We start from the raw sequence: 14,936 nt of genomic DNA, 5'->3' as shown, positions 1-14,936 counted from the left end.
CGAGCGAGAGGAAACGACATTTTGCAGACTGTTTTGGTGAATGCAGTTTGCTGGTTAGTGGATGATGGACCAGGAGCCCCTACCCCCCACGGCAGGAAGACTTCAAGCAGTGGAGCGGGGGCAAGGGGGAGTTGGATTAGGAGCGGCAGAAATGTTGCCCCACGAATTTCTGTAATTAAGCAGCAAGTATGTAGTGGCACGAGGGTAAGAGGGTGCAGCGTAACAAGGAAAGTGGAAGCGGAAGAGGGGAAGTTCTATAGCGTCATAGAAGGAGGAGGGAAGCGGCTGTTAAGACCGGCGTTTGAGTGGTGGCAAGGGTTAAGGCAGTTTTAATTTCAAATTCAAAAAGAAGGCCAATTAATTAACCGAGAGAGTCGGATTTAAAACGGCAACCAGAAGGTGGAAAAGGCACAGATTGTTCCACAAAAGATGGTGTTGATGAAGAGATGGTGATGATGGTGATGCTGATGATGGTGCGATGTTGTTGACAGCACTCAGGTGGGGTAGGGTCGTCGGTTCCCTTACAGGAATTGTGCGTTAAAAGTTTTCCACTAAAGCAGGGTAAAAACTTGATTTCCACGGAATGCAGAATAATTGCTTGACAGTTTTCCGCGAAACCCCCAAAGAAAAAAGGAAATTGATTGAAAATGGTTCAACTTTTTGTATTGTAAAATTCCTAATGGAAATATCCAAGATTGATTTTCACTGAGGGAGGAATTGAATGAGTGGAAGATTGTGGCTGTAATTATTGTGGGGGAAAAGTGGGTGAAACTTGTTTATTTGAGTTGATGAAAATACTGCAAAGCCCTGCTGGAGATCATCTTAAATCACGTTCGCTTTCCCTTAATTTTAAGGAACCCCAAGGGCCCAAAATGCTCGCCGATTATTCGCAGTCTCTGGCCATAAATCCCCGTCTAGACCGAACAAACTTTTCAATCTGGCACCAATGTAGAATAAACTTCCCAGCATCTATCAAGTTTTCATTTCCTTTCGATTATTTTCCCCAATTGCTGTTTTTTATTCATATTTTAGGGGCTCTGTGGCAGCATTCGTTGAATATTTTCATCGAATTTCATATTCATGGCGCGTTTTTGCTGTTATTTTTATTAGACGGGGGGAAATCGCCAAACGAAACAAAAATCAACAGCAAGAAAATTCTAACCGAAAATGTTTACATTTCATCACTTTTTTCTTTGTATTTTGCGGTCGATATTCAAGACCCTGCCCTGGGCATAATTTCACTCATTAAAATTCCATAAAATAAGGCGAGAAGATGTAATTGCTTTTCACTTTTGATTGCATCTCGTGTCGATAAGAAATGATTGGATTGCAGCAGCACCTTGGACCAATTAAGAGCCACTCTCAGGTATCTTTGGATCTGTGTCTCGTGTCTCTCATCTCGAGAGATATCCTGCTGTTCTCAGTCGCCCTCTTATTCTCCGATTGTCTCAACATTTGGTCACACATTGTCGGCACATGTTTGCTTTATGAAATATTCCCTTACCCTGAAAACTGTTTAAAACACAACAAAAAAGATGAGCATATGGGCAGACACATGCCCCAGCCCTCGCCCTCATATAAGGTTCAATTTGGTTTGGATTAGTTGACCTTTTCGGTGGAGAACTGCAGCACGCATGCGCACACGCGTTTATTGTTATTATTTTTCCTTTTTTAAATTTTTATTATTTTGACTTTATCAGAAAACGCTTATCCATCACTTAATGCGATTCGGGGGAGGGTGTCTTCCTCTCTTGATGTGGGAACATGTCCGGGCCTGGGTCTGGGGTCTGTGCCGATGATCATGATGATGACATTATGGGGTCCAGTAACCCCAGACCCAGACCAGCATCATTTTCATGCGGTTGCGGTTGTGGCTGCAGTTGCGACTGATCGCATAATTACAGGGGCTGGGGCCTCAAAACAAAAGTCGCATTCGATGATCATTCCGGGCAGTAGCCTCCTCTTCATGTCTGACTTTTGTCTTTCTTCTTTCGTCGAGTGCTTCGCTTCGCAGTGGCTGCAACAGCTGTCACTGCCACTGCCACTGCCACATTGGACTCTCTCTCTCTTTTTTAGTGCATTTTTATGTCACAATAAGTCGGGCGCAACAATTCCATTTAATGCGCTTCATTTGTCGCTATATTGTGACATTTGTTTCATTTGTCATCAGTTCATTAGTCATCCAAGGACCTGCCCGGAAAGGCTAGGGAAGTAGACACTCCCTGTCATTCGATATGTGTCGATATCGATGAATTTGTCACTAATTTATGTTACTTCAGCGACACCTAAGGGAGAGGCAATTAAAACGCGTGGCATACTAAAAAAAACAAAGGAAACTTGATGCACTGCAGAGGGTTGCCAATGCCATGGGGATAGTCCGTCATTTAGGGCAGATACTCGGATGGGATCTAGGTTTTATGGGAAGAAAGTTGTAGGGTAATAAGTGAATGGGTGTGTGGGGAAAAGAAAAGACAGCAGAAGGCCTTTGAGTTATTCAAGATAATATTTTCAGCAGTTTTATCTTCGTTCGAGGCTAAAATTAACCGAATTTTCAATTTAGAAACCCAATAAAACATTAACAAAAACTAATACAAGCCCTTGATATATGAAGATGTTTAACTAAAATAGAAATCTATGAGAGGCACATTTTCCTCGTATTTTTCCAGGTTTTTATCTGTATTTTATTTTTAAATGATCTAAAAATTAAAGTTTTATTTTGGGGATATTATGGGATTTACTTAATGAAATTTTATTAGCTATTCCTTTTTGATTCTGTCTACCATTTTCTGCAATCTTCTGCCCATCTTCCTGTTTTCTTTTCAAAACTGTTGTGGCGTGAAAAATATAAAATATATCCTTGCCTCTGCTCCTCTTATCCCACTTGTCATGCTGTGGCGTCAGCATTTCAACTTTGCATTTAAACATTTATCTTCATTTCGCCAAAACAACTCATAGTCGCATTTCCCACATTTCGGATAGCCATGGTTGATTCTGCTGCTTTTGGCCATATTTGGCCATGGTTATGGCTATGGTCATGTCTGGCCTGTTACCAGTGGGGACACATGGCTGACCAGTGCACTGACAGGGGACCCTCGCCCTGAGACTGAAGTGCACGGCAAAGAGCACGTTTAACACCCCAGAAGCAGCCAAAAACCATCATCATCATCAGCTGGAACACTCCTCTTTGGCTCGGGCTCGGGCTCAGGCCGAGGGGAACTGAGCAAACAAACAGAGAAGGACGAACCACTCAAAGGAGCACCATGAGAGAGACAGACAGTGAAAGAGAGAGAGAGAGCGTACCCATTCCTGTGGCTTAGCACTCGACTCGAGTCACGTAAATGTCCGACCATTACTCTCCTCTCTCTCTCTCTCTCTCTTGATGTGTTTTCCCTGTCGTTCTTTCTGTTGACATGCTCGGAGCCCCGACCTCGACTCCGATTCCGACTCCGAAAGATGTTGCTACCAATTTCGGTGGTAGTTCTCCTCTCAAGTGTCGTTAATGCCCCCAAAACTTTATTTATTTATACGAAATGCTGAAGTGCCATGTTCAGTCGCTAATCATGTTTTTAGGGTGAGCTGTCAATGTACCTGGGCAAATAAATATATCTATGGGTAATATCTGGGAGAAGCTTCCCCTGCGGGTAATTTTCTTTAAGTTCCCTGACAAATCCCGCCCTCAGGCCATTACTCCCCACTTTCAGGGCACATAAAAATATCATAAAGATTTTCCGAATCTGTCTTCCCTCAGGGTTTTTCCACTCTGTGTCTTTCTCCTGAATGTCTGTTAAATTTTGCGCAAATGCCAAAGTTTACACGCATCAGCAAGAGCTTCTCCACAGGAAGCGAGTGGGCGGGACACAAGTGGGCGGCGGGGAGAGTGTGAAAAACTTTAAAGAAATCCGAATAAAAGCAATGCAATATCAAAAGTTTCACTGCCAGTTTTTGTTCGGTCTTTTATTTCTTTTTTCGGGTGTTTTTTTGGGTGTGGGCGCCACACGCTGTGGTGGGGGCGGCCGCGTATTAAGCAATTTTTCAGAGCAGTTTCACAGCAGTTTCAGGGGCAGACACTCGCAAAAGTCTGGCTGGAGAGCAATCCAGAGATAAGTGTTTGTTTTAGGGGGTCTATTAGGAGCGACACTAACAAATAATGACAATTGATATGTCTGGCATTGATCGAAAAGACCGAAAAGGCTTCCTGGCAATTCAGAGTCCAAATTATAACTACAGAATGGGCCCTTTGTGCCCGTAACTTTCTTAATTAAAACTCAATAGAGCGCACGTTGAGTGCCTTCGGGGCACGGGAATGTTGAAAACAAATTGCGAACAACATTCTCAAGGGAAAATTATGTCAATGCACAATGCAAAACTAATTTGGCAACTTGGCAGCGCCCGAAACGAAACCTACTTTTGCTTTAGACGCAACTTTGATGAAATCCTTTATTGCGGTGCTGCTGCTGCTGGCTCCTGGCTCCTAGCTCCTGGTGTTCCTGAAGTATTGTGTAGTGGATTCCATGGCCTATCGCTAACACTTATCCACCAAACCAGCAACTAACTCATAAAGCCAGAGCCAGAGCCAGAGCCAAAGAAAGAAGCAAGTGCAACTTTTACAGTTTTCTAGCCAAGAAAACAAAAAGCATAACCGAAAACTGCTGCGTTGTGGCAAAACTTTCTTAATAGATTTCTGCTCTGCGATAAACTTTTTCCCAATACAACAAAAACATCGAAGGAATAAAGAAGCAAACCAGAAGCAATACTTTTTTCTCGCACAGAACTCCTCTAACGAGACGGAGACGGACACAGAGTCGGAGACGGAGACGGAGACGTAGACGGGAATCGTATTGTGGCCATCTTTTCTCCTAAATTCAGTTTAGTTATAGAAATTGATTTTCGTCCTTATGCCGGCATCTTGGGTTTGGGTTTGGGCTTAGGCAAAGTTTCCCCTCAGCTTTTGTTCGGGTGTGGAGCTGGGCTTCGTCCTTCATCCTTCATTCTAATGCCGGGCTTATTGTTTACACATCATATTGCATTATGGCTGCTATATAAATGATAATCTAATTGGTTTTGTTCGAGAGTCTGCCTGCCAGTGTTGATAAACTTGTGTTTACGTAGTTGAAGAGGGAAACGACGGAGTGCAGGCGAAGGGGAGGCATGGCAGTGGTAGGGATATACATATTAGAAAAGGTTTTAGTTTGGCTGAGAGTGAAAACCTATTTCCATGAGCAGCCAGTGTTGGAAAGATCAACAAAGTGGGTTTAGAGAGGAAAAGATTGACCTAAATGGTATTAGAATCGTTTCAACAATCAATTTATTGTTTCTGAAGTGAAAGAGTATTTAAATTAACCTGAGAGTGTTGTGAAGATTATTAAAGAGTGTTGCTAAAGGGAATCGGAGGGACAGATGGCCTCTAAGAGACAGAAGGAGTGTTCAAATTGTCAGCCAGTGTTGTAAAACTTAAGCAAAAGTGCAATCTTCAGGAAAACAAAAGGGAAAACTGTTTCCTTGAATAGATGCTTATAATTCTAAAACTAAACATCTACGGATACATTCTTTGTTTCTTTGTGGCCCGCCAGTGTTGGTAAAGGCTTAGTTTCCTCATTACTTTGCCACTAAATGCGGATCCTTCTGTGTTCTGTCTTCTCTGTCAGCCAATTTCCAGCCTTCCCACTGGATCCCACTCCCTGTGTACAGTGTACACCTACCCCATAAATCCCACCCCAGTAACAAGTTAATCTTCGTTTTCCTGTTGCCTTTCTATTAAAATGCCATGCATCAAAGTGAACGACAAGTCAGAGAGTTCTCCAGTCACTGCAAAAATGCAAGGCACAGAGTTTTTCTGCTCCTCTCCTCTCCGGTCCGTCTGTCAGGGACCTCATAAACTCAATTAGAATGAACGAGCGCAGAACTGGCATAAGAACTGGCTACAATCTGGCTGTGTATGTACTCCGTTTACTCTGTTACGGGCACCCACATGTAGATGCAGATGCAGATGCAAAATGCAGCGACAGTCTCTCTCTCTCTGCCGCACTGATGGACTGATGGGTAATCCTGAACGGTTAATCAACAGCAACAAGCCGGAATAGCACTCATAATTAGGGGGAAACCGAACTCCGGGAAGTGGAAAAAGGAACTCCACCACTACTCCCTGGGAAGTAGGGAAATTGACTGCGGTTTGGGGTTGGTCAACTCAAAGTGTTTTTTTTTTTTTTGATTAGGCAGGAAGAAGTTTTGTGCGTTTTTGCCCTCCTGTCTTGGTTGTTTGTTTTGCGCTCCATTTAATAATTTAATGACAGCAAATTTGTTGCAATTGCACAGGCAATCCTGTGGGAAGTAGCCCTGCCGGAAATGAGTTCTTGATGGCATTCGGTGGCACTCGAGGACCACCGCCAGAGCCCAGGCCCCCAGACGAGAGACAAACAAAACTTTCAAGTGTCTGGTTGGGCCCTGAACTCAACTCGACTCTACTCGACTCGACTGCTAATTAAGCCGTGTCCATGTCCATTGTCGAATTCGGATTCGGGTTTGGGCTTGGGGTCTGGTGTTTTCGGCTTCAGCTGGTGCTGATACTGCATTCGAGCCTGAAATAAATTAGAGTTGCGACACTTGAGCACGGCTTCCCCAAACTTTTTCTCCCCCATTCCCATTTTCAATGTCAGACAATGGCCCACGACGCGCCGTTTTTGTCTGTGGAAAATTTATGTGTCTGCATTTCATTTCGGGTGCAGGCGAAACTTCTGCCACACGCCGTCGCATTTTCATTGTTTTATTTTTATTATTTTTTTTTTATTTGCAATATACTGTCTGTTCTTTTTGGGTATTTGCAATTAGTTTTTGTGGGGTGTGGAGGGACGAGCCATAAGCCCGCAATATTGTTCAATAAATTTGCATTGATCATAAACAAATTGCAGTGTTTTTGCGGGTTTGTTTTTTACGTGCGTGCGTTCACTCGATTGGTTTTTGTCTGTGTCTGTGTGTGTGTATCTGTGTGTGTGTCTGCCTTTCAATTGTTTAATAATTATGAAATACACGTTTCCATTCAACCGATGACAGCGAATTCTCATTTATTTGTTTTATTTATTTATTTGAATTTATTTGGAAACATGAATATCATTCAAAGCCTTTTGTCTAGCAATTATTTCATAAATGATTAAGCAACAATAATTATGGACTCTGAATGGCAGTACTGGTAGAACATGATATGCCTAATCAATCTATCCAAATTATTCATTCATTCTTACCTTAATATAATGTAACAGATACAATTTTTAGGCACTGTAACATTGTGTCAGCCAGATCGTTTGGCATCTGAAAATAAGCAATGAAAGAAAAGAAATAAGTATTATTAACTGGCGGTAAATGATGGACAATCAGCAGCAGATGGAGTATTTCTAAGGGGAATATTCAATGAGAATGAGAACCAGGGACCTTCTCTCAATATAAACTGAATAGATATTCCCAATCAGAATAAAGCTCCCCAAGAAGAGCATGAATGCTTCAAGCCACAAGAGACTTCCACGAACACTGAAGGATACAACTCCTCAAAAAGGAATGAACAATTGGTTTAAAAATATCGATAAAGATGATAAATGGCATATTTTATTCGTATTTTTCATAATGTTGTCCAAGGAATATTCTTTAAACTCGGTATCGAAGAGTATAGGGGATTCAATGCATTGACTGACTGAGTACCGGCTATAAAGTAGAGCCGCGGCCCTTGCCACAACTTTTTCAATCGATGGCTTCTGGCAATAGAGGTTCCGTGTACATGTGCTTAGACGTGCACAGACTGTGAATTCTGGGGACCGAAACGACCAGGGATCCCCTCCCCATTTAACCCACTATTCCCTGAAAGAGGATCCCATCCTCAGCCCTATATAAACCATTTTCAATGCCAATTAGAGTGTTTTTATTTAAACTTCAAGATTTTGGCTTCCCCGAATACCGTTCCTGCTGCTGTCCGGACGGATCCTGGCTGTCAGTAACCCAACAGGTTCATAACCATATGATACAGCCAGACGATCCACATCGGCGGCTGCTTCATTTCGCAGGGTGTTCCATACCGATTGAAGTTTTTGAAGATGGAACGCCCTTGCCTGTCGCTGTAGCAGGTTTTTTTGGGACTGGAGGTGCCCTTGATGTCGCATTTGCCCCACCAGCATTTGGTGGGTTTCTTGCACGGCGGTGGCTGCACCTTTTGGGGCCAGATCATGGACATGAAGGTGCTCGACGGTGCCTTACACTTGGGGCATGGTTTGGGTTTAGGTTTGGCCTTGGGGCATGTTGCTGGTTTAGCCTTGGGGCACACGGCTTGGGGCTTGCCGGAGCAGTAGTTGAGAAAACCTTTGAGCCTGGGACAACAGTCGAGGCTCCACCTGCTCCTGGCCTTCACTCGACTCTTCGCGCGGCAGCAGAAGCCTCCCTCGCCGTTCGTAACCGCCGTCACACAATACGAAATCAGCAGGATGCCCACAAGGATGCCGGCCGCCGTTTTCACCCACCTGTCTGCATCCTTGAGGTCCACAAATAGCTTGACGACATAGTAGCCCAGGGTGATCCAGAAGCTGATCGTGCAGATGGCAAAGAACCTGAAGGGAGGCTGCCATTAGGGATCGGGAATCTGGGATCTAGAAGGGGTAGTAGTTCTTACATGATCACGCCCATGATCTCAATGATGAAGGTGACAATCTGATTGATTCGCACGTCCCCAAACAGCTCGATGCCCGCGGCGTTGTTGTTTCTGTTGTTGTAGCTGTTGTTGGGTGGGGGTCCCCCATATGCTTCTTCAAACTCTACCAGACCCTGACCGCGTCCACTTCCGGTGGCGCCTGCTCTAGCCATTACGCTTGCGCCAGCTCCCGAGACGCTTCTCGAGCCCTCATTGCAGATACTGTCCATAATCCCGGTGCCACTGTTGCCGTATGCTCTGGCTCCGCAGTCGCTTACTCCACCGCCGGAGGCTTTCGGCATCCCGAAGCCGCTGCCCTCGAAGGCGCTTATCCTGCCGGCGGCTCCGCCTCCGACTCCACCGAGTGGCTCACTGCTTCCACTGAAGCCGCTGCCCTCGGTTCGGACCACGCTGCTTGACACTTGCTGCGGCACGGGTAAGTCCGGCTGCGTGCGACTGGTGCACACGGCGTTACAGCCCGTGCCGTATCCGCAGCTCTCATCGCAGTGCAGCTCCGCACTGCAGAGCCTGTGTCCGGGGCCTACCAGATCGCCGGTGCCCTGCGGCACCCGCACCCCAAACGTGTCGCGGACATTGGAGTGGCGCACGTACGAGGACGTATTCGCAGCCTCCTCGTGGCCGCATGTGATGTCGACCACCGCCGGCACTATCGTGCCCGCCGGCAGGGTGCTGTCCCGCTCCCCAAACGAGTCCTTTTCTTTGAAGTTCATGTGCCTGTCCTCGTCGAGGGGATCTTCTCTGGGTTCCCCGTTGCCGGCAGGACTTCTGGGTCTGCAGGGCTTTCCGCCATTGGCCCGCGCCCTCCTGAGGTCCTTGCACTTCTGGCACGGACACGGCGCCGTGCACAAGTGGCGCATGGCCTTGCTCAGGCTGTAGTCCATCATCGCCATGGTTCTTGCACCACACAGGATCCTCCACAGGATCCTCCGTCCACGGCCTAAGTTTGAGTTTTTTGCGCCAGGTTTTATTTATATTTTTTTGGACCTTGGGGGAATGGGGTGTTGACTGATGTTTGGGTTCGAAACGACTAAAACAAAGGCCACTTTTCGGGAAAAACGATTAAGCATCGCCAGATAAAGAAAAATCAACTCATTTCCCATCAGAATCATTCCCAAACAAAGAATAAAACATATTCAATCATCTTCTGTCCAAATTCCGGCTACTCTTCAATGTTTTCTGCTCTTAAATACCCCAAAATCTCATGCATTTTGTATGCCCGATGCAATGTCATTGATCCACATTGAAAATGCAGCAAATCTTGTCAACGACAGGACAAATGCAGAGAGCCTTAAATGCCAAGGACATGGCCAGAACAGGCAGTGTCGGCAGGTCGGCTGAAAGGCCAAAAGCCAGGAACTGTGAAAATGTCAAAGTTAAGAGAAGTCAGCTGTTCAAAAGAGGGGACAAAAGGGAAGCCAGCCAGCCAGGCAAGGACAAGCCAACAAAAGCAATAAGGACAACTCGAACAGGCAATAAAATTGTGGGTATAACCACACAAAAAACCACTCAGACTCAGCAGTATATATGCTATATAGAGTGACGATATATAGCAGATAAAACCAAGTTCAATATATGGTCAAGTGCAGTGGCAAACCCTAGCCAAAAAGATGGCCGAGAGGAGGGGCACAAATAAATTAATTATTAATAAGATTTTGGCAAGCCACACAGCTGGGCACACTGCCAAAAAAGCCAAAGACAAAAAGGAAACAAAAGGCACCACTCGAGTGTTTTGTTATTGTTATGTAGGAAAAGTTGCCGCCCGAAAGGCATTAGCCAAAACTTTTCCAAAGCTTATTTTATTCAATATTCTTATACGTATACGTATACGTATACGAGTACGTATACGGGTGAAAAGTGCCAGACACCACTGGGGATTTATTTAAGTGGCTTTGAATGCCCCGCCACCGCACCGAGCCCCCACGAGCCCCCACGGGCCCCAAGAAGATGCAAAAGTTTTGCATTTCATTTGTATACTTTGCATAAATTGAAAAGCCAAATCCGAAGCCAAAACCCAGCCAAAGCCCAAGCCAAAGCCAAATGCCTGTAATTAAACTGTCAATACGAAATGGAAGCAACAAATCGTAGCGGAATAATTTATTGGCCCTAATGGGCGCCACCACCCAAAAAAGAAGAGAAAAAAGAGAAAAAGAAGGGGTTTTAATAGAGGATGTTCGGGCGGAAGTTGTCTTCTGAATAATTGACTTTAGACCTAATTGCTTTCGAGAGGCCGAGGACTAGACAATCGAAACAATTGAGAATAGAAAATGAAATTCGATATGAAAGAAGGGCTCTAAGCCACAGCCTTTGGGGGGTGTTGGGGCGTTGGTCCTTTTCTGGTCAAGTTCATTCGATTATCTAAAATGATGGCAATTAAAATTAATTTGCATTCGGCTTCCGCACCAAGAACAAAAAAACTCTACCATCAAATGGAGAATTAAAAGTAAATTGAAAGTGAAATTAATTGCAGGCCCAGCGCGAGGGTGCCCAGAGTTCATCAGACTCTCTCTTTCTCTCTGTGCCCCATTGCAATTAATTGTTTAATGAATGCATCATCAGAAGAGCACAATTTACTGGGAAAAAGCACTCGAATCTCTGGGATCTTGGATCGAAAGTACTCGTGCCTGCTCCTTCATCATTTATCAATTTCATTTCACAGTTTGCCGGCGAGTACGAGTATGTATCATTTTTCTTTACCCCGTTCTTCAGTGGAGCACGGATTTCCATTCAACAAAGTTAGTCAGTCTGTCCGTCAGTTAGCTGTTGGTCAGTAGTCCCTAAAGTTGGTCGGTTTTGGATTTCCAGCGACCGGCGACACTTGACACGAACCGAAAACTAACTGCGGCTACGTGAGAGATTGGAGAGACACAAGGGCCCTTCTCTTTGCCCGCTCCCTTTTATTCGCTCGCTCATTCATTCATTCGTTCTGTGATTCAGTCAGGCATTCACTCATTCATTTCGGTCAGCGTCGAACAAAGACGCCTCTGGTCAGCCAACTGTTGACATTGCTAAATGAATGAACCCTAGTTAAGTTACAAAATTGCAGCGAGAAAAAAAAGAAGCGGACAGGAAGAGGAATTAGTGGAAGGGAAGTAGGACGAATATGGGATGCTCTAACAAGGCAGAAAAGTATGTTTTTCCAACACGCAAAAGTCCGGAAAAAGAGATCCCAAATCCAAACACGGATTATCCTGAAATGCTAGCTTTTTCCATGATTCTTGGGATACTATTTCTATCTAAAAACCCCCTTCCTTCTGTGTTCAATCTCTCGACAAACAAAACCAAATGATTCAATTAATGAGTAGTTTATTTGTATTAAAAATTATCCATAAATTGAGTAAACTTTTGCCGTTTTTGTACTATTTTTGTTTTGTATTATCTATAATATCCATAAATATAAAAAATTCACTTTTTAATGGCCTAATTAACACATATTTTGCATTAAAAAAACACATAAATAGATTGTTTGAGCTGCATAAAAAAACTCATAATATGCTCGTGCGATACCCTACCTTCCCTGCGAGTTTTGCCATTATTTTCCATGAAGGCAGATGATGGGCAAAAAGGGAGAGATACATGCATACTAAAAGAGAGGAAGCGAGAGGGAGATACACTCGGGAGAGTGCAAATCAAATGCATTAAGCGCAACGGTAACTGAGAACGCTCGAATATCAACCTGAAGCTATCTACAGGCTCTGGCCGTTCCATTTATCCATTTAGCGAGAGATGGAAAAAACTGCTCCCTGCTCTCTCTCTCTCGTACGAACACTTTGCACGTAGCTGCAGTTCAGAACAAAGCCTGGAACTGCAGATAGGGGGGCTAGGGGGCTAGGGGGAAGCTAGGATCCGGCGTAAATCCCATAAAAATGAAAATGGCCAAGGAAGTTTGAAATTGCAATTTAATTTCGACCGCAAACACGAACCTGAACCTGTTCCGAGAGCAGTGGACCAGAACCCTTCCTGCAGGAAACTAATGGCGCCAGAGATACGGCGATAGCGGGGGGGTGGGGGGATACGGATCCAAGGATGGAGTTTTTCCCGATGCTGTGAGGGTGGGTTCTAGCCCCTAGCCCCCATATTGATGGCTGGGCATGCATTATAACGACCCCATTTGGTAACCTTTGCCCCTGCCTCCGACTCTGCGAAGTTTGTTTGTTTGTTTGCCGCATGCCGGAGACTCCCACTCCCCCCTCCAGTCACATGTGTGTGTCGCATTTATCACTGAATCGCATTCTAACCACAGGATATTTGATCTTGTGCCATTTGACATAAGTCTTGGGGAGACCAGGGCCCGTGGACCATGGACCATGGACCACTCTCCTTCCACTCCGACATGTGGATACACATTTGCCAAATGCGCTGCAATCCACTGGGGGGATTAGGAGGAGGAGCTCTGTTTGTGCTCTGGAAAATCAATAAACTGATAAACATATTGCATTGTGCCGTGTATCATGGCTGAAAATTGAATCGAATTCCGTGCGGTCTGCCGGCAAAATAAAATGGGAAAAAGCCAAAACGCTAGTCCAATGCTAAATTTATGACAAAAGTTAAGCAGCCAATCGATGGGGGATTGTGCAGCGAAATTGAAGCCAAATTTTGGCAAATATTTCGTTTAATTTTGGGCTTAATGAGAGTTCAAACATAATGACTGGACTTTGTTTGGCCGAAATTAGTTGCAGTTTAAGGGATTTGCATTCCCCCCCATGATAGCTGCCTTGACCATAATCCGCTCTCATAATACTTTAATTAACCAAAACTTTCGTAGTATTTCCCGTTTAATTTCCAACTCCTTAATTATTCTATTCAATTCAGTTTTCTCTCACAAATTCGTCTCTTTTAGAGCTTTCGTTTGCTCGAATTAGTTTAATCAAATGAAAGCGAATCAGGACCCCGGGGGGGAGCATTCCAGGAAAGGACTGAAGGGGGGCATCTCTCGGCACTTGGCTTCTCATTTCAAAGGCAGAACTCAAGACTTGACTCGGGGAAGCAGCAGCAGCATCGCTTGACTTGTTTAAATGCCAAGAAAAGCAGTGAAGCAACCCCACATTTTTCTCCTGTTGGGGCAGAAAATATTTGCCTTTGTTATTGGATCAGTTTTTTTTTTTTTTATTCGTTTTTCTTTCCGATAAAACAAAGCGTCATTGGGGGATGGGTACTGGGGCAGAGTATCCGAAAGTTTGGCATAATCAAATATTATGATTATGTTGTGGCAGGGCCAGAGGAGTCCACGATTTGACGCCCCAAAGCGTAATCAAGAGAAATATCAATGATTCAATTCATGACAAGTGTTTGCCCGAGTCAAATTTGTTGGTTGTTTTTCCACGAAGTACATCTCCATTCCGGCGTACCCTCATCGACATCATTATCGTGGGGCTGCTGCTTGAATTTTTATGAGAAAAGTGGCCCCATAATCATTATGTATGAGTGCCATTACCATCCCATTCCCCCCCCCCACACACACACCCCGAAAACCAGCAAGACAATCATTATCGTTGATGGAGCCCCACCACCTCTCATCAATGAGTGTGCAAGCGAAAGGAAAAACTATTTTCCCATTTTCCTGGCACACTGCTGAACATTTGATCAAGTAATTTGTCAATAAAACTAAAGATGAATGTTTATATGAGTTGCACTCGTTATATATGGACCCCACTGATGATCTACGGTCTAGACGGAGTGACATTATATGTATTTGCTGCATAAAGATTGCGTAGTAGATGGCCAGAGCAATGAACTGACAAAGGAGCTGCGAATTAATGTTAGATTTTTCAACAAGAAGCTGTGTAAGCTTAAGAAATCGGGTCCATGTTCATCTCTCGGTCTCGTCCGATATTTTACTCACTTCTGCGCGAGCAATCAAAGCGAGTGAGCCGGGGGTGAGCCGGGGAACGAAGCGTATATGCAGGGGGCTTGCCCTCTCGTATAAGTATATGTAAATCTCTTTATCCGTGGATGTGTACTAAGAAATAGCTTGAGTCTCAAGGAAAGGCTGTAAAAGAAGGTCACGCGTCAAAACGGATAAGATTTAATAGGCCATAGTCCCAAGAAGGGACTTCGGAATCCTATAATTTTGAGAAAGAGAAAAAGATAGGTCCCTGTCTCTCCAATTGATTTGCATATGTCGTATCGTGAGATTATTTTTAGAGTATTTTGAGCGTATGATATCTTTGCCTATGTGCCTTGCCGCTGTTATTCTTGTCCTTTGCCTATTCCATCGCTGTACTCCTGGGGGTGAGAGACTAGGTATCAGGGACCT

General features: G+C 44.5%; 2 protein-coding genes across 3 annotated transcripts in view; both read right to left on the bottom strand.

Annotated features, from left to right (window-relative positions):
• LOC108162496 (neural-cadherin) overlaps positions 1-14,936 on the bottom strand; it is a 144,097-nt gene that overhangs the window by 113,840 nt on the left and 15,321 nt on the right. For both annotated transcript variants that reach the window (XM_033393946.1, XM_033393947.1), the window contains exon 3: positions 7,236-7,302. The gene's annotated coding sequence lies outside the window, so the exon portion shown is untranslated. The remainder of the gene's footprint in view (positions 1-7,235; positions 7,303-14,936) is intronic.
• LOC108164217 lies at positions 7,888-9,722 on the bottom strand. The gene is made up of 2 exons (XM_017299851.2): positions 8,645-9,722; positions 7,888-8,582 (listed from the first exon to the last, which is right to left on the bottom strand). The coding sequence occupies exons 1-2, from the start codon at positions 9,571-9,573 to the stop codon at positions 7,973-7,975; spliced, it is 1,539 nt and encodes a 512-aa protein (XP_017155340.1). The 5' UTR covers positions 9,574-9,722; the 3' UTR covers positions 7,888-7,972.

Source organism: Drosophila miranda, chromosome 4, assembly GCF_003369915.1.
Source record: "Drosophila miranda strain MSH22 chromosome 4, D.miranda_PacBio2.1, whole genome shotgun sequence".
In the NCBI taxonomy this organism is placed as follows: Eukaryota; Metazoa; Arthropoda; class Insecta; order Diptera; family Drosophilidae; genus Drosophila; species Drosophila miranda.
The sequence above is the reverse complement of the archived record's forward strand: the minus strand, read 5'-3'. Positions and strand labels throughout refer to the sequence as shown.